At 40.4% G+C, this 19636-nt stretch overlaps 1 protein-coding gene across 2 annotated transcripts in view; it reads right to left on the bottom strand.

Moving 5' to 3' along the window:
• chchd3a (coiled-coil-helix-coiled-coil-helix domain containing 3a) overlaps positions 1 to 19636 on the bottom strand; it is a 325052-nt gene that overhangs the window by 45743 nt on the left and 259673 nt on the right. For both annotated transcript variants that reach the window (XM_063073043.1, XM_063073044.1), the window contains exon 6: positions 16968 to 17038. In XM_063073043.1, the coding sequence (XP_062929113.1) occupies positions 16968 to 17038 (71 nt within the window). The remainder of the gene's footprint in view (positions 1 to 16967; positions 17039 to 19636) is intronic.

Genomic DNA, 19636 nt, shown 5'->3' with positions numbered 1-19636 from the left:
TAGAAAATAGAGTATCACAGCACAGGACAGGCCTTTCAGCCCATCACGTTATCTACTCTAAAATCAATCTAACCCTTCTCTCCCACCTTTCCCTATCATCCATGCGCTTATCCAAGAGTCTCATAAATGTTCCTAATGCATTTGCCTCTACCAGCCACCCACGGCAGGGCGTTCCATGTTCCTTTATGTAAATAGCTTCCTTCTGATGCCCCCTGTTCTATCTGCCAATCAGCTTAAAAGTTAGCCCATTCTGCCCTAGGAAAATGTTTCTAGTTCTCCACTCAATCTATGCCTCTTATCTCGTATACCTCCATCAAGTCACCTGCTGTCCTCCTTCACTCCAAAGAGAAAAGCCCAAGCTCATTCAGCCTACCCTCATAAGGCATGCTCCCTAATGCAAGCAGCATCCTATATACATAGAAAAGGAGAATAGGTAAGATTGAAGTAATTTTATTTTTAAATTAAATTCTAAAATACAAGAGCAGGCATGCCTATCCCTCCAATATTTCAGGGAAGCATTTGCAAAGAATGATGTCGAGATTATGTAGAGATTTGTCTCACGTTCTGTCTAATAAAATTGCACGGGCATTGCAGTTCCACAGACAGTACTGAAACCTGCACTTCGCAAACGCTTTGAGAAAACACTGTGTTCAGGTAGCAAAATCCCAGGCACAGCCTCTGCTCTGGTACTCAAGAGATCACACCAACTCAGTGCAATGTCCCTGGTACACAGAGCTTATTTTTAAACTTGGTAACAGAAACTGTACACACGTGGCAAAAGGTACATCTGTAAACTGACAACTACAGCCCACCCAGTAGAAATAGCATGCCGACCTTTTCAAATATAGGAAGAGTTTTCTTTGAATTTAGAAATAGGTTCAGTGGCCACTATACTAGGTACAGGAGTGTGCCTAATGAAGTGGTCACAGAAGTGGAGCCCGGTGTGCTCTTCTGCTACTGTAGTCTATCCACTTCAAAGTTCAACATGTTGTGCATTCAGAGATGCTCCTCTGCAAACCACTGTTGTAACACATGATTATTTGAGTTACAGTTGCCTTTATGTCAGCCTGAGCCAGTCTGGTTATTGTCCTACAATCTTTCTCGTTAACAAGGTGTTTTCACTAACAGAACTGCTGCTCACTGGATGTTTATTTGTTTTCTCCACCATTCTCTGCAAACTCTAGAGACTGTTGTGCATGAAAATCCCAGGAGATCAGTAGTTTCTGAGATACTCAAACCACCCTGTCTGGCACCAACAGTCATTCCCAGGTCAAGGTCACTTAGATCAGATTTCTTCCCTATTCTGATGTTTGGTCTGAATAACAACTGAACCTCTTGACCATGTCTGCATGCTTTTATTCCTTGAGTTGCTGCCACATGATTGGCTGATTAGATATTTCCACTAACAAACAGGTGTACAGGTGTGCCTAATAAAGGAGCCACTGAGTGTATAATGCATCTGTAAGAACAACCGCATTATCTTTTTGGATTGTATTGGATTTTGTGAACTGTAAGGGTGTGGTGTTGGATGGATGCATACAAAACAATAAGGTTTGAGAATAGGTTTAAAATGCTCTGACTAAATTACTTCAAGATCCACACATTTTCACAGATCACATTAATCCCCATGATGAATCCTGTGATTAAACAAAGCTTCAGACGATTTGCACAATTTGATGGGTGATGGGAACTTAAAAAAAAACATCCAAAGCATAATTACATTAAATAAATTCTTAAGAAATGCAATCATCAGGATGTTGCTAAGCTCCAGGGTACTTCAAAACATCTAAATCCGCCTTCATTTCTGATAGTAGCCATTTCACCAATTACACAAGAAGAGATCAAGTACCTTGAATCTAATCATTCACTAAAAGCTGAAACCATCACCCAAGGCTGCTCTCCTCATACACTACCATGTTTCAATGTACATTTGGTGTAAACCCTTTCATTCCATTTAGAAAATGTGACCATCTTAATCTAATGTTTCTTCTTTTAATCTAACTACAAGGAATTTAATCTGTGCATTACCGCTGCAGTGTCAAAATAATATCTTCTTATTACTTACATCCTGTGACAGAAAGCAGAACTCGATGGTTTAGTTTTCTGACTGAAACCAATTAACTCTTTACTGAATGGAAAATATATGTTGTGTACAGGGAGCAGTCACACATAATGGGATGCCTTACTCACCTCTGCCTGCAGAACCACAAGTCACAAGTGGTGCATATCTGAAGTCCAACGACAGGAAGCTTTGCAACACTGCCTTCTGGTGGTCATAGCCTAGAGCTAAATAGCAGGACCCTTCCCTGTATCTCTACCACACAATGCTTCTCCGAGGAATGTCACCTTGTCGTGGTGGAGAGGCTTAAGAATTCCTGAGATCCCGAGAGTGATCTCGTCTGGTGCTTAGCTCCTGGTAGGGTCAACAGTGGTGGTAAGTTCAAGGGGGAGGTTTTAAACAAAGAGCGATCTAACCAAGACTTAACAGTGGAGCTGGCGGGAGATGATGACACATCACGACAGCAGAGAAGCTGGAGGAAGGCTGCAGCAGGGTTCTCAGTCATCTTGCACTCCATGCCAGTGGACCCCGATCTGTCAAGGTGACTGCCTATGCATTAGCCTCCCCATGTTAAACAAAATCACGCACATTCTCCATGAAGGGAACCAACATGAAGAGGCACAAGTCAGCCTCTTAGGCAAATATCATACTCGACTCAAATGATCGCACCGCCTCCATAAGACAAGGAGACATTCATGATCTGCAGAAGGGTCCATCAAAAAGAAGATGAACAGGCAGCACACAGGTAAGGGGTAAAAGAAAGCTGTTTTAAAAGGAAATGTATGCATAAAATGTTGCTTGAAAAACCCAATTTTATGTCAATAAAGAAGAAAGCCATTCTCATCAGAAACAGTCTAACTTGGGACCTGATAAATAGGCCAGCTGCTTAAAGGATTAACAAGCTGAGCCATGTATACTGTGTCCTAAGACCAAACTCAGCCCAACCCGTTGACTGATTATTCCCCTCCATAGATGCTGTCTGACCTGCTGAGTTTGTTCACCATTGCAATAGGTTGGAAATTCTGCTCTGTATGGTTGAAAGTTGGCCGATTATGGAAATAGGTTCTTAGGGTGTAATTGCTCCCTGTCAATTTAATACCTGTGTTCACGTGTAAATATTTTAAAGATTAGCTTTATTTTTCACATGTTCATCGAAACATGCAGTGAAATGTGTCAAAAACCAACACAGTGTGAAAATGTGCTGGGGTCGCCCACAAATGTCACTGCATCTCTGGCACAAACAAAGCATACCCACAACTTCCTAAGTAACCCACACAAAATGCTGTAGAAACTCAGCAGGTCAGGCAGCATCTATGGAAATGAATAAACAGTCTATGCTTTGGGTCAAAAGAAGCCAAAGCTGCCTGACTTGCTGAGTTCCTCCAGGATTTTGTGTGTTGCTCTAGATTTCCAGCATCTGCAGAACTTTGTAAGTTTATTAATACTAAGTAACCTGGTTAGGGTAAGGGTAAAGGAAACCAGAGAACCCAGATGAAACCCATACAGCCAAGATGAGAATATACAAACTTCTCACGGACAGCGGCAGGAACTCAACCCTGATCTTCTGATCGCTGATCCTGTGAACTGCTACATTAACCAGTTGGCTACCACGCTGCCAAGGAATGGCCGCAAACTGTGTGGTCCATGTGCCAATAGGACTGTGCACCAGCAGGAAATTTCAAGAGATAAAGTAAAAATAAAAGTAACACTGCCCCATCAGAACATACAACCAAATTCGTCCTCTTCCAAAGCATTTGGACCTTAACATAAAGATGGGAACCATCTTTTCCATTGCTGCACCAGAAAATTAATTCAATGAATTACTCACTTGGTTAACACCTCATCTTTTACTATTGCATGACTTTATAAGCTTTCCCCACACGATTACTGCTCACCAAAGCAGCTGACGCAAATTTAAAAGAAAGGAAGCAATTTGGACGAAAACAGAAATAAAATGACATTGACAATCCAGTAAAACTCATACAGTTACCAGGGAGTGTTTTTACAGTTCTGATGAAACCTCATGGGGCAGGCATTAATTATGAGGAGCTCTCATTTAGTTTGCAGAGTTTATGATGTAATTCACTGTCTTTCAGTGAGTCCCAGGTATCCATTACTGTTTTATCTACTGCTTGGTGCTGCTGTAGTTTGGTTAACGCTGCTAATTATAATACACCTTAACACTCCATCATTCACAGCATATGAAACACATCAGAACTTTGACTATTTTATTGTCCTATAAAATAGAACAATAAAGCGCAGGAAATGAAATCACAGCAGCCTGCGTGCAGCAACAGGATTGAAACTCTGGGATCATGCGCACTTTGTGTCTACTTCTAGATCTGAAGGGCTTTCTTCGTTAAGCTTCCAGCTCATAGTTGGAGATTTCCACCACATAAATGCAATGGGTCAGATTTAAAAACTAATTCAGATCTTCCTTTGAATTTCTGCTCATTCTTATGTTGCTGAATATGTTATTCATATGCAAATTCCAGTAAAAAGAGCTGAATAAGTGGCCTTGGAATATAAACTGAAGTGATTATCCAGAAAATATGAATAGCTCCAAAAAAAAAGATCAAGTGTTACATCATAAAAACTGGTCCTTTGATGCATCATGTTCATCTGTAAAGGTTACAACACGGCGTGGTTGCTGTGTTTTGTTTGTGATCTAACCAGTCTGCTATAAACTGAGTTCCCACATCGCACCACAGCAGCTGGCAAATTCATCTCTCTGGTATCCCAACTGTTCGAATGTGTGTATGGGCTGCACATACACTCAGTGGTCACATTATTAGGTACCTCCTCTATCTAATGAAATGGCCAATGAGTGCATGGTTGCGGTCTTCTGTTGCTGTAGCTCATCCACTTCAATGTTTGATCTGTTGTGCTTTCATAGATGCTCTTCTGCACACAACTGTTGTAATGCATGGTTACTTGAGTTACTGTCACCTTCCTGTCAGCTTGAACCAGTCTGGCCATTTTCCTCTAACCACTCTCATTAACAGGGTGTTTTCACCCAGAGAACAGCTACTCACTCGACATTTTTTTTTTTGTTTTTTTGCACAATTCTCTGTAAACTCTACAGACTGTTGTGTGTAGAAATCCCAGATGATCAGCAGTTTCTGAGATACTCAAACCACCCCATCTGGCACCAACAATCATTTCACAGTCAGTCACCTAGGTCACATTTCTTCCCCATTCTGATGCTTGGTCTTACCAACAACTGAACCTCTCGACCATGTCTGCATGCTTTTATGCATTGAGTTGCTGCCTCATGATTGGCTGATTAGGTATTTGCATTAACAAGCAGGTGTACAGGTGAACATATTGTATTGGCCACTGAGTGTATGTTGGACATTCACAAGGTGGTTAGGCCCTGTATACTAATCACATTTTTTTTTTTAGCACTTGTTTGTAGCCTTCTACTATTGGGACAAGCTCCCACTACCTATTACTCTCCACGGCATGCACCTCAAATAGCCTCTATCAACCAAGTCCAGCTCCTGGCCTTCATGTGTGGTATTGCTACTAAGATGGCTGGAACCGTTTCTGCTGACAAGAGAAGGGGCAAACGTGGGTTACTGGCATCATCAGCCGTAGCTGGCAGCTCATCAAGAAGAAAAACTCTGATCTCAAACTTCCACTGCCTTATGGCTATACCCACTCATGAGGAAGGTTTTGCGAGTAAACCCCAAGGGAAAAATCTGGAGCTGGAGTCTTATATGTTGAGTTCAACGCTGACTGGCAAATCTGGCGACGCTGCTGGTAGCAAACTGCATTAGTCTCTGGTGTTCCTTTGTGTTTATCAGATGCATGGAGAGGGAGAACTCACTACATGGCCAGAGCTCGCTCTCCAAATCGTACCGCCCAGGCTTGTGTATCTAGACAGTTAGGACGCAACACCCATAGTTGAGCTTGACCAACAGAGGTCTCACTCACTCACTATCTGGTGATTCAAATGGTCATCTAGACGTTTCGTAAATGTTGTAAGAGTCTCTGCCATTATTACCCCACAGGCACTCTGTTTAAAATGTGTACACGTTTGACCTCTAATACATTCCTGACTTCGGCACCGAAATGCGCAGGTGTGGAAGAAATGATTGTGTTATTCCACGCACTACAGCTAGCTGGTGATTCTTAACAAATGTCAGCTAGTCAGCTGTGGTCATTTCAAAAAGCCAGGGATAGAAAGCATGCCTTCCTTATACACACAGCTATTTTGAGGCTCATTTAAAAATCCAATTGGAAGACTGAAGTAAACAGTGAATATTAAGTTCAATCTAGTCAGCTAATTCAGTGTTATTAACAAAAGATTTCTTCAGTCATTAATAATAGCAAATGCTGTGTTCCATTATTATTTTGATTTTTCAGCATCTGATTTGCATTGGGAGAATGGTGGCAGCTGGACTTGGCCACATTTCGTGTAGAAACATTTTGCAAATTTCTTTTGACACTATTTAGGGAAAAATAATTAGCTAAAAATTGGTGTTGAATGGGCTTCTGTGATTGAAAACTCTGAATGGTTCAAAATAACAGATGAATTAAAATGCAGTTTGTAACTTGAAAATTAAAATATGTTATTTTAACCAAGGTAAAGTAAGAGCATTCAAAGAGTTGGGTGTATTCATGTGGTTAGGTTTATTTATACAGAGTCTGAACTTTTGCTGTGAACCAGGCAGCTGGAGATCTAGATTTGTTGTGCCATATTATTAACTAGAACTAAGAATGATATCATATAGGGGAGGAGGCTTTATGCATGAGAAGGAATATGAAATTCTGACAGAGGCAATTTTTAATTTGCTAGTTCTGCTATGATGATCCATCCTACATGACTCGGCATTCAGTGACATGACTCTGAATTGGAAGCCATCTGTCTGTGTGTGTGAGTGGTTGGGTGGTTGGGAAAGGGGCTTGTTCTGCTGTTGCTGCTTGTGTTGTTCTTCTCAACATGCTGTTTTGGCGCCGGAATGAGTAGCAATATTTGTGGGCTGTTTCCAGCACATCCTTTATTCAAACAACACATTTCACTGTATGTTTATATGTATGTTTGTTTATTTATTTAGCAATACAGCGCAGAACAGGCTCTTTTGGCCTAATGAGCCGCGCTGCCCTGCAACCCACCTACTTAACCCTAGCCTAATCACCCTAATTTACAACAACCAATTAACCTACTAACTGATACGTCTTTGGATTATGAGAGGAAACCAGAGAGCCCAGAAGAAACCAAAGGGGTCACAGGCAGAATTTACAAACTCCTTATACCTGGTGCTGGAATTGAACTCCAAATTCCAACGCCCTGAGCTGTACTGGCATCACGCTAACCGCTACGCTACTGTGTGATAAACAAATCTGAATCTCAGAAAGACTCCCTGAGATGCATCATAAGATGCTTACTTCTTGTTTTAGAAGATATTACAGAAGATGACAAGACAATGGAGAAAATACAAGAGCAGGAGAATTGGGAATTCTAAGCATCCAGCAGCTCAAAACTGGCTCTGTTATCGCCCAGTTAAATACACATATTCACACACTGCCCACTAAATTGCTATGTTAATTTATGGTATGTGGAGGGCACACCTGGTTTTCAAATGAATGCCATCTGCTAAATTTTATCATAGTTGTCCATGAAATTCTTTCAAATCAGGTGTCAAGCCCTTCCATCACCATGTTCAGATGTGAAAGTCACCTATTAATTTTGGAAATGTTGTATATAGCTAAGGTAGAATTCAGGTAGAACAGAGATGATATGGAGGGGACGTTAGCAGAACTGACAACATAAAAATTGCCTCTGTCAGAATTTAATATTCCTTCTCACGTGCAAAGCTTCCTGCCCTATGTGATAGAATTCTTACTTCTAGTTAATAATTTGCCACATAAGCTCCCACATCCTGCAGATCCCAGTCAGCTTGGATTGGCACCATCTCCGCCACAATCACCATCATCACAGCTGCACCACCCGGCAGTGTGATGCCATTCTCCTAGAGTGCAGAATCTGAGGGCCCGCCCTCAGAATAGTGGAACGTCCCTTTAAAACTGAGGTGTGCAGTGTTTTATCCCGCCAAAGGGAGGTGAATCTGTGAAATTCATTGCCACCAAGGGGTGTGGAAGCCACGTCACTTGGTGCACGCAAGGCAGAGATTGATAGACTTTTGATTGGTAAAGGGGTTAAGGGTTGCGGGGAGAAGAAGACAGGAGAATGGGACTGAAAGGAAACAGCCATGATGAAAGTTAGAGCACAGTCAATGACCTAATTCTGTTCCAATATCCAAAAAGAAAGACTCAAATTGGAAAATAATTTCTGATATATATAAAATGTTTACCAAATGCAAAAACTCAGGTGGTGAACATTTGAAAGAGAAAATACAGGGAATATTCAGGAAACAATTTGGGAACACCAGATTTTTAAAAGGCATGCACAGATTGCTTTGGAGGCCAAGTCATTGGATATATTTAAAGAGGAGGTTGATAGGTTCTTAAATAGTAAGGGTGTCAAAGGTTATGCGGACAAGGCAGAATAATGGGGTTGAGAGGGATAATAAATCAGCCCTGACGGAATGCCAGGAATGATGGGCTGAATGGCCTAATTCTGCTTCTGTGTTTTATGGCGTTATAGCCTTATTTTCGTGTACTTTGCAATGTCCTGTTAAGGTACAGTCTTGCTCTCTTCCAGTCTCCGCTACATACAAAAAGGACGGGTTGCACTTGAATCTGAGGGGGACCAATATCCTGGCAGGGAGGTTTGCTAAGGCTGTTGGGGAGAGTTTAAACTAGAATTGCTGGGGGGTGGAAACCAAACTGAAGAATCACAGGAAGGGACGGTTGGCTCACAAATAGAGAAAGCTTGGAGACAGTGTGAGAGGGAGGATAAGCAGGTGATAGAAAAGGGATGTGCTCAGACCAATAGTTTGAGATGTGTCTATTTTAATGCAAGGAGTATCATGAACAAAGTAGATAAACTTCAAAGGTTCAAAGGTATAATTTAATTTCAGAGAAATGTATATAATATACAGCCTGAAATGCTTTTTCTTTGCAACCATCCACGAAAACAGAGGAGTGCCCCAAAGAATGAATGACAGTTAAATGTTAGAACTCCAAAGTCCCCCCCAGCCCGCACTCCCGCGCGTAATCAGCAGCAAGCAACAATCCCCTCTTCTCCCCACCAGCAAAAAAAGTCAGTGGATCAGTACTTGGAGCTATGATGTTGTCGCCATTACAGAGACTTGGTTGGCTCAGGGACAGGAATGGTTACTTAGAGTGCCAGGCTTTAAATGTTTCAGAAAGGGTAGGGAGGGGGCAAAAGAGGTGGGCACTGCTGATCAGAGATAGCGTCACAGCTGCAGAAAAGGAGGAAGTCATGGAGGGATTGTCTACTGAGTCTCTGTGGGTGGAAGTTAGGAAGAGGAAGGGGTCAATAACTTTACTGGGTGTTTTTTATTGACCACCCAATAGTAACAGGGACATTGAGGAGCAGATAGGGAGATAGATTCTGGAAAGGTGTAATAATAACAGGGTTGCTGTGGTGGGAGATTTTAGTTTCCTAAATATTGATTGGCATCTCCCTAGATAGAGCAAGGGGTTTAGATGGGGTGGAGTTTGTTAGGTGTGTTCAGGAAGGCTTTCTGACACAATATGTAGATAAGCCTACAAGAGGAGAGGCTGTATTTGATTTGTATTGGGAAATGAACCTGGTCAGGTGTCAGGTCTCTCAGTGGGAGAGCATTTTGGAGATGGTGATCACAATTCTTTCTCCTTTACCATAGCATTGGACAGGGATAGGAAAGCATTTAATTGGAGTAAGGGGCAATATGAAGCTATCAGGCAGGAACTGGGAAGCATAAATTGGGAACAGATGTTCTCAGGGAACTGTATGCCAGAAATGTGGCAAATGTTCAGGGGATATTTGGGTGGTGTTCTGCATAGGTACATTGCAATGAGACAGGGAAAGGATGGCAGGGTACAGGAATCATGGTGTACAAAGGCTGTTGAAAATCTAGTCAAGAAGAAAAGAAAAGCTTACGAAAGGTTCAAAAAACTAGGTAATGATAGAGATCTAGAAGATTATAAGGCTAACTGGAAGGAGCTTAAGAATGAAATTAGGAGAGCCAGAAGGGGCCATGAGAAGGTCTTGGCGAGCAGGATTAAGGAAAACCCCAAGGCAATCTACAAGTATGTGAAGAGCAAGAGGATAAGACGTGAGAGAATAGGACCAATCAAGTGTGACAGTGATAAAATATGTATGGAACTGGAGGAGATAGCAGAGGTACTTAATGAATACTTTGTTTCAGTATTCACTACGGAAAAGGACGTTGGGAATTTGTATGACTTATAGCAGACTGAAAAGCTTGAGCATATAGACATTAAGAAAGAGGATGTGCTGGCGCTTTTGAAAAGCATCAAGTTGGATAAGTCTCCGGGACTGGACGAGATATACCCCAGTCTACTGTGGGAGGTGAGGGAGGAGATTGCTGAGCCTCTGGCAATGGTCTTTGCATCATCAATGGGGATGGGAGAGGTTCTGGAGGATTGGAGGGTTGCAGATGTTGTTCCCTTATTTAAGAAAGGGAGTAGAGATAGACCAGTGAGTCTCACTTCACTGGTTGGTAAGTTGATGGAGAAGATCCTGAGAGGCAGGATTTATGAACATTTGGAGAGACATAATATGATTAGAAATAGTCAGCATGTCTTTGTCAAAGGCAGGTTATGCCTTACGAGCCTGATTGAACTTTTTGAGGGTGTGACTAAACACAAAAGTTCTGAACTTGTTTTATGTCTTCCCTGTTTATTCTCAAGTCTTCTCAGATAGGATTCTCCTTCTTTTTGGATATCACCATACGTTCTGTCTTTTTGCAATTGATAGACCGACCCATTTTTGCACCTTCTTCAACAACTATATCAAGTTTTGTAGTTCTTCCTCCGTACTTGCAATCAACATAGTGTCATCTGCATATCTGAAATTATTGCTGTTTTCACTGCCAACTTTGATTCCCAAGATGTCTCTTATTTTTTGTAATATTATTTCACTGTACACGTTAAATAAACCAGGGGAGTAAACACACCCATATCTAACGCCTCTCTTGATTTTCATAAACTGACTCACTTCTCCATCTATTCTTACAGCGTTAGTTTGTTCCCAGTACAGATTTCTGATTAGGCGGAGGTCTTTCGAATCTAGATCTAGAGTTTTCTGTAATATTTCAAATAACTTATTGTGCTTCACTTTATCAAATGCTTTTGTGTAGTCGATAAAACAAACAAATCTTTTTGCACCTGAATAGCTCATTCTGATAGTATCCTTAACATCAATATTGCATTTCTTGTACCTTTGTCTTTCACAAAACTACATTATTCTTTGCCTATTTGAGCTTGTATCTTACTATTAGCTCTTGTCATCAAAATTCTTAGAAGTATCTTGGTGATATGACTCATTAAACTTATGGTCCTATGTAATTCACATTCTATTGCTCCAGCTTTCTTAGGAAGAGTTATAAATACTGATTTTTTCATCTCTTCTGGTATTATTCCAGTCTCATAAATGTCATTGATTAAATCAGTAAGCTTTTCAATTCCATAATCTTCAAGGGCGATAATTTGTTCTATTACTAATTCATCAGGACCTGCTGCCTTTCCTTTCTTCGTCTTATTTCTTGCATTACGAACTTCAGATTTTAAAATACTTGGACCTTCAATGTTTTTCTTAATTTCTGGTTTTTCGCCTTGATCGTCTTCAAACGATTCCTGAATATACTCAGTCCATCTGTTCGTAATCTCATCTTTTTCCATGATAATGGTACCGTCCTTTGCTTTCAAACATACACCTGAAGAACAGAGGAGCTTTTTACCAGTGATATTCTTGATTTGTTGATGTAACCTTTTTGGATCAGTAATAGGGTTTCTTTCTATTTGCTCACATTCCCTGGTTTAACCATTCTTCTTTGGCTTTTTGACATAAGCTTTTAACTTTTTTATCTAAGGACTTATATTCTGTAGGATTTGCTTTCTTCCTTCTCCTTTCTTCCATTAGATTTTCGATTTCTTCTGTCATCCATTTATTCTTGGTGCTTTTTTCTTTTTTAGGAATCACTGACTTTGCTGATTCCACCAAGGCATCCTTTAGAGAGTTAAATTTCATTTCTACATGATTGCTATCATCTTCAACAGATTCTATTTCTAGACTTTGAACTCTATTCTTTACTTCAATTGTAATTTTTTGTCTTCAGTTTTCTTCTTTAATTACTTGCAAGTAGTCAAGGGATTGTTCAGGTTTTTGCTTCTTTAGTTTTTTAAGTTTTACTTTTACATGAAACACTACTGAGTTATGGTCACTATTACAGTCTGCACCTGGATATGTTTTGCATTGAGTCACTGAGTTTCTAAATCTTCGGTTTATAGTAATAAAGTCAATTTGATTTCTAGGGTTATCACCTGGACTTTAACAGGTCCACAAGCGTCTTGGATGGTTTTTAAAGTAGGTATTCATAATGACCTGATTATTCATCTTGCACCATCCTACCCATTTCTCGCGACTTTCATTTCTTTCCCCAGTCCAAATTTTCCCATGGTATTTCCATTAGCGCCTTGTCCTATTTTAGCATTTAGATCTCCCATGAAAAAACAGTATCTTGAGAATGGCATCCATTCTTTGCTTGTTCAAGCTCTTCATAAAATTTATCTATATCCTCATTTGTTCCATCTATTGTTGGTGCATATACCTGTATATGCTAAATCAAATGGTTGTCCTCTGACTCTAACAAGGAGCACTCTTTCAGATATTGCCCAATGTCCTAAAACACCTTTGCTACTTAGGAAGCTGGGTGACATCAGATGGCAGGTGCGATATGGACATCAAAAGAAGCATAGGGATGGCAAAAGACACGTTTACGAGAATGAAGAGTATACTGCCCAATACTAAACCAGGCATGATAACCCACCTCAGAGTACTGAAATGTTACGTTTATCCAGTTATGTTATATGACTCAGAATGCTGGATAATATCTAGTAACATGAGGAAATGAATTGAAGCAGCAGAGATGTGGTTTTTGAGGAGGATGCAAAAAATATCATGGACGAAACGAATATCTAACGATGATGTCATGAACAGAGCAAACACAAAAAGAGAAATAATGTATGAGATCATGAAAAGGCAACGTAACTTCATTGGACATGTGATTAGGAAAGAGGAATTAGAATGCATGGTAATTATGGGAAAGGTTGAAGGGAAGAAAGCAAGAGGAAGACAAAGACAAATGAAGATGGAGACAGCAGCCAGAGAAATGGAAACGAATACCAATGAATTGATCCACTTGACCCAAAACCGGAGTGTGTGGGCCATGGCAGTCAAAGCTCAAACTGGGTATGGCACCTGATGATGATGACTAAACACATTGATGAAGGTAGAGCAGCAGATGTAGTATGTATGGATTTCAGCAAGGCATTTGATAAGGTATCCCATACAAAGCTTAATGAGAAAGTAAGGATCCAAGGGGACCTTGCTTTGTGGATCCAGAATTGGCTTGCCCACAGAAAGCAAAGAGTGGTTGTAGACGGGCCATATTCTGCATGGAGGTTGGTGACCAGTGGTGTGCCTCAGGGATCTGTTCTGGGACCCCTTCTCTTCGTGATTTTTATAAATGACCTGGATGAGGAATTGGAGGAATGGGTTAGTAAATTTGCTGATGATACAAAGGTTGGGGGTGTTGTGGATATTGTGGAGGACTACCATAGGACATTCAAAGCTGCTGCGCAGGTTGACTCTGTGATTAAGAAAGCATACGGTGCATTGGCCTTCATCAACTGTGGGACTGAGTTTAGGAGCCGAGAGGTAATGTTACAGCTATATAGGACTCTGGTCAGACCCCATTTGGAGTACTGTGCTTGGTTCTGGACACCTCACTACAGGAAGGATATGGAAAAGGTGCAGAGGAGATTCACAAGGATGTTGCCTGGATTGGGGAGCATGCCGTATGAGAATAGGTTGAGTGAACTCGGCCTTTTCTCCTTGGAGCGATGGAGGATGAGAAGTGACCTGATGGAGGTGTACAAAATGATGAGAGGCATTGATCGTGTGGATAGTCAGAGGCTTTTTCCCAGGGCTGAAATGGCTAACATGAGAGGACACTGTTTTAAGGTGCTTGGAAGTAGGTACAGAGGAAATGTCAGGGGTAAGTTTTTTTACGCAGAAAGTGGTGAGTGCGTAGAATGGGTTGCCGGCGATGGTGGTGGAGGCGGATACGATAGGGTCTTTTAAGAGACTCCTGGATAGGTGCATGGAGTTTAGAAAAATAGAGGGCTATGGGTAACCCTAGGTAATTTCTAAAGCAAGTACATGTTTGCCACAGCATTGTGGGCCAAAGGGCCTGTATTGTGCTGTAGGTTTTCTATGTTTCCATGTTTCTACATACAAGTTATGGAGGGTCAGTGTGGATCTAATTACAAATGTAAATCTGTGGCTTTCTCACTCACAAATAATGTCTTGGCATCAAAAGAAAACTGAAGCTAGTGTTCCACTTGATGCCGAATTGCAATGTACAACCTTCATGACTGTATTTCACAGCATGTTGTTGAAATTAACAATAAATCTGAAGGAGAATCAAACAACGCTTGGAAAATTTTAGTTTCTCAGTCCTTCTACAATGTAACACCTGCTAACAAGGTTGTCTTATTGTCTATTGACATGTTGTCCATTTCACAGAGCTGTCTCTTAGTGCTACACTGAAAGAAAGTCATCTTTCACAAATTGTTATTATAAGAAAAATCACTACAATTGCCTGTGGAAATTCTGATGGATAACAAACCTCAAAATTCTTAATGTTTCTTTTATGATTCAAAGAGTTACAACTGTACATATAACCTCGTGAGGCATCAGGTTGAATAATGCTAAATAAAATGGATTCACATTAAGGAGTCCATCTCAGTCAGTCCAGACAGCTAACTGACCCTTGCTAATGGAAATAGTTTTATGTGTCCCAGAATGACCCACTAGGTTTGTGGAAGGCCGACTTCCTGAGAAATTGACATGCACATTCTAGCAAGTTGTTATTTATTTGACATTAAATCCTGGCTAGTATGGTTGAGTTTAATCATTAACTCTAGCTCAAGGAACAACTCTCGTTGTTCAAAGAAAAACATCAATACCTTCTTTTGCCAATATTATTCACTCCAGGTAAGGGATAGAACAATAACACTGTATAACATCGCTTCTGGCTGTGCTGCTGCTGGGGCTCATCCTTTCCTTGTTCGTCATAATCCCCAAATGCACCACACTGTGCATTCACTTTCCTCCTACATGTTCGTGTGTAAAACTGACTCTCTGTGGTGCTCTTATGCAAACTCACTCTCTCCTGTCACTGCAACGACATGGAACTCTGTGCTATCTTCAGCCTGACCTCTCTCTTCTAATTCACCACCTTTCGAAACAGGCAGCCACTTGATTTAACTCATTCAATCTAAGAATCAGATCTACAATAAAGATACAATCTTGGGATCTTGCCAATTTTCACAAACAATTTGGCTGATAAATCAAACTGGAACAATTTGATGGCATCACTGTTGTGCATCATTCTTCATTTATTGCGACCACTTGCCTTTATTCTCATTCAAGCTGATGTTAAGAATAAAGAGGTGTATTGTGATCCTCTTTTTCCATTCTGGATCACTGTAAGCTTTTAAGAAACTGAAATAAACATCCAAATGAATAGAAAGGTATGCTAATAGTTGGATGAGATTGAATGGGGGAAACTCAAAATGATTGACACTGATCACTTGGGCTGAATGGCCTGTTCCTGAGGTGTACATTCAATTTAATTCAGTTATTTTATAACTCATCAAAATAAAAGAGTTTGGACGAGCTAGGGCTGATTTTTCTGGAGCAGAGGGGGCGGAGTGGAGATCCGATAGAAGTTTATATAATTATGTAAGACATAGATAGACAGCCGGCATCTTTTCTCAAGATTGAAATGATTTGTATGAGAGGGTGTGCATTTAGGTGTGAGGGAGAAAGTACAAAGGTGATGTCCAAAGCAAGTGTTTTTACACAGATAGTGGTGGGGGACCTCGAATATGCTATTAGCAGTACTGGTGGAGGTAGATAGGAGTGTTTAAGAGTCTCTTAGATAGGCACGTGAATATATTGAGGAGGTATGGATATAGTCAATGTGTGAGAAGAGGGATTAGATTAGTTAAATTCAATCAGTTCAGCACATTGTGGGTCAAAGGACCTCTGCTATGCTGTATTGTTCTCTGCTCCATATAAACATAGAAACACTATCAGAGAAGACAACATAGCCAGAAGGAAGAAGCATCTCCATTCACTTTACAGGAACCGCTGATTTTTGTTTTTAATCACGCCAGAATATTGTTACGTTAACAGCATGCTGTTAACTCGGAGAAACAAGTTCATGGATTTTGAAAGAACAAAATGAAAGCACATGTTTGAAATGAAGTTAGAAGTTGCTGGAAACACTCAGCAAGTCATCTCAGAGAAAGACAAATGGTAGGTTAGTGCTTCAGGTGTGACCACCTGCTGAAACATCCCTCATTCTGGTGAATGTCCCATTTATGTCTTTCTCTTGATATGCTGACTGACATGGTGAGCATTTCCAGAACTTTCTGTTTCATCTTTAGGAACTTTAAGCATTGTTTCTCTAGTTGACTTTGAGCGGGAAATAAAATGCAGGAAGCCTGCTTAGGTTCTAGCTCATTAGTTCCTCATAGTTTTACAGAAGGAGCAGGAGATCTCAGCAGCACTGTGTGCTCCCATACTGCTTCATTTCAAATGAAATTAATACCACGAGAAATAGCACATAGATCATGATGATTGCTGGATGAAATGGAGTGTACACAACACTGAAAGACAACATCAGCTTTGTTTTTTTTAAAAAGGCTCTTGATAAGACTGAACAATGCATCTTACTTGAACTTGGACTCAGCTTCAGCAACTGCTTTCTGGTATTCTTCAGTGGTCACCTTGTAGAACTGGGCACTCTGCAGAGGCAGAACAGAACAGAACAGAGTAAACTAAAATGGCATTGAACTATAACCCTATTTGCTCCAAGGGACTGAGCCTATCCTGCCCATCACTACAGCAGGTCTGAGGATACAAATGATTGCCACAGACGAGGTCTGTTGTATTAGATAAAAATCAATGGTGATATGATTAGACAGGAGCACACTGAGATGGGTGGATGGGTCATTGCTCGCAGTGATGAATGGTTCATAATTGGCCTTGTGGTCTGACGCACTGACGCACAGTAATCTCATTTGGGCCCAGATTTATCTTTCTTTATCAGATCGATAAAGATGAACACAACAGCTATACAAATCAATAGCAATTTTTGATTGTTTCAGCCTGAAGGCTCATTTTTTATTTAGGAATGATATTTTGAGTAGTTTATTTGCTGTTTTGATTGCTGTTCAATGGCTCAGTCAGAGCCTCAATACAAACAAAGATTTTTCTAATTTGATTGCAAGCTGAATGATCAAAAAGTCATTTGTCAGCAGAAATAAGATTCATCGTTTGTTTCTGGTTTCCCTCTTCCACCATCATTTACTCATTACACAACCAGTCCTGACATTTATTGCCACCCACTTTTAATGCAGTAGAAAGGGGAAGTGCAGAACCAGACACAGTCCCTCAGGCAGACATGACCCTGCGTAATTTATCTGCTTGGGAAGGAAGAACAGTTTTTCAAATCCATCATCCGGGGCTTAATTCAATACAAACAATAATCATTTTCAGAAGTATACGCATCATGCTCATTTCTTTGGTAAATCAAACTTTATTGGAAATGAGGGGATATTTCACAGTATAATGTTGCAAACATATTTTCAATGCACGCAGAATTTTAAAAAAAGTTACCGTTTACAAAATTAGACAAACCACTGGAATCAATTCTCTGGGTTCCCTAAGAGGTTAAGTCAAACCAATATTGTGTAACCTTTGTAGAGATAACATACTGTAAAGTAAATGATCTGCTTACTTCTGTAACAACGTCTGCAGAATCTGGTGCCATACAAAATCGCTCTGTTTGGCATCGTTTTATTTTTCATTGTAATTTGCTGTTTCTACTCTATGTTACATTGCTGTGATAGGGCAAGGTTTTATTTCTGTTCATCAATTCCAATAAGAATATGAGCATGAACAGCTGGCAATGAACAACAGCAGCAGCATGACAGCGCAGGTGTACAAGGGATAAGGAGGCATATGGCAAGGTGAGTATCCTTCAAGAAGTTGAGATGATAGCCAAATAGGTGGTGTGTCCAAATTTTAGCCTTGGCACAGGTTGACATTAACTTAATTAGTATGTGGAGCGAGTGACAAAATGGGCTAATCACAACAAGGTGGAGCTGTCTCAACAGGAAGGAGGAATGGCCCAAATAAGTTTCGGCTCTGCTGGATAGCTGTCCTTAAACAACAGGCCTCCATCATTAAAAGCCCATCAACAGAGTTACTTTCTAAGGAAGCTAGATGCAACAATTAAATTGTGGCTCGCTGCTTGCACACATTATCTTAGAGCAGATGTTACTATATCTGAAAAGTTCTTAACTTTCCCCTTTCTATCTCAATGGTTCAAGAGCACAATAAAAGCAGGTGTTGGCCACCAAGCCCACAGTCTGCCCCACCATTTGAAATAATTATGGCTGATCTATGCTCCTCTTCTGCATCAGGTCGCTTAAGACCATAAGACACAGGAGCAGAATTATGCCATTCAGCCCATTGATAACGGGTCATTTATTTTCCTTCTCAAACGCATTTCCCTACCTTCTCCCTGTAACACTTGACAACTCTACTAATTAGGTATCTATCAATCTCTTTAAATATAAAATATACCCAATGACTTGGCCTCCACAGCCACCTGTGGCAATGAATTCCACACATTAACCACCCTCTGACTGAAGAAATTCCTCCTCATCTCTGTTCTAATGGGACATCCTTCTATTTTAAGGCTGTTTCCTTTGTCCTAGACTCTTCCACTATTGAAAACATCCTCTCCTTATCCATCTATCCAGGTCTTTCAATATCAGGAGCTTTCAATAAGATCCAACCCCCTCATTCTTCTAAACTCCAGTGAGTACATGCCCAGAGCCATCAAACACTCCACATAGATTAACTCCCTTATAATATTTATCTATTTCCATCTTAGCCTCCACCATTCTCTGGGGTAAAGAGTTACCAAGCAATGACACTCACATCAGGTTAGTGGGGTCCTGATCACAGTTCTCTTCAATCTAGCCAAAATTGTGGGCCTGTCGAGATCTGACTGTTGGCTTTTTGTAGAAATTTGTTTCAATGATGCACTTAATCTTTTTTCTTCAGTCATTACAACTTAATTATGCAGATTATTAAAAAGAAAAGATTTCTCTAAGAATTATGATTTGAATGTCACAAGTAGAGTGGTTTTATTCATGTGAAATATTATTTGAATATTCAGAGATGCTGAAATTGGAAAAGGGTGTGAAATATCATGATGCATACTTTGAGTACACTGTTTAATAAAATAAAGCAACAAAATCTATTTGAGTTTAGGGTTTGACATTGTGCTGAGAACACATTCTTTTTCACAGATTATACATTCACTGGCC

The sequence above is a fragment of the Mobula hypostoma genome, chromosome 20 (genome assembly GCF_963921235.1).
Source record: "Mobula hypostoma chromosome 20, sMobHyp1.1, whole genome shotgun sequence".
NCBI classification, from domain to species: Eukaryota; Metazoa; Chordata; class Chondrichthyes; order Myliobatiformes; family Myliobatidae; genus Mobula; species Mobula hypostoma.
The sequence above is the reverse complement of the archived record's forward strand: the minus strand, read 5'-3'. Positions and strand labels throughout refer to the sequence as shown.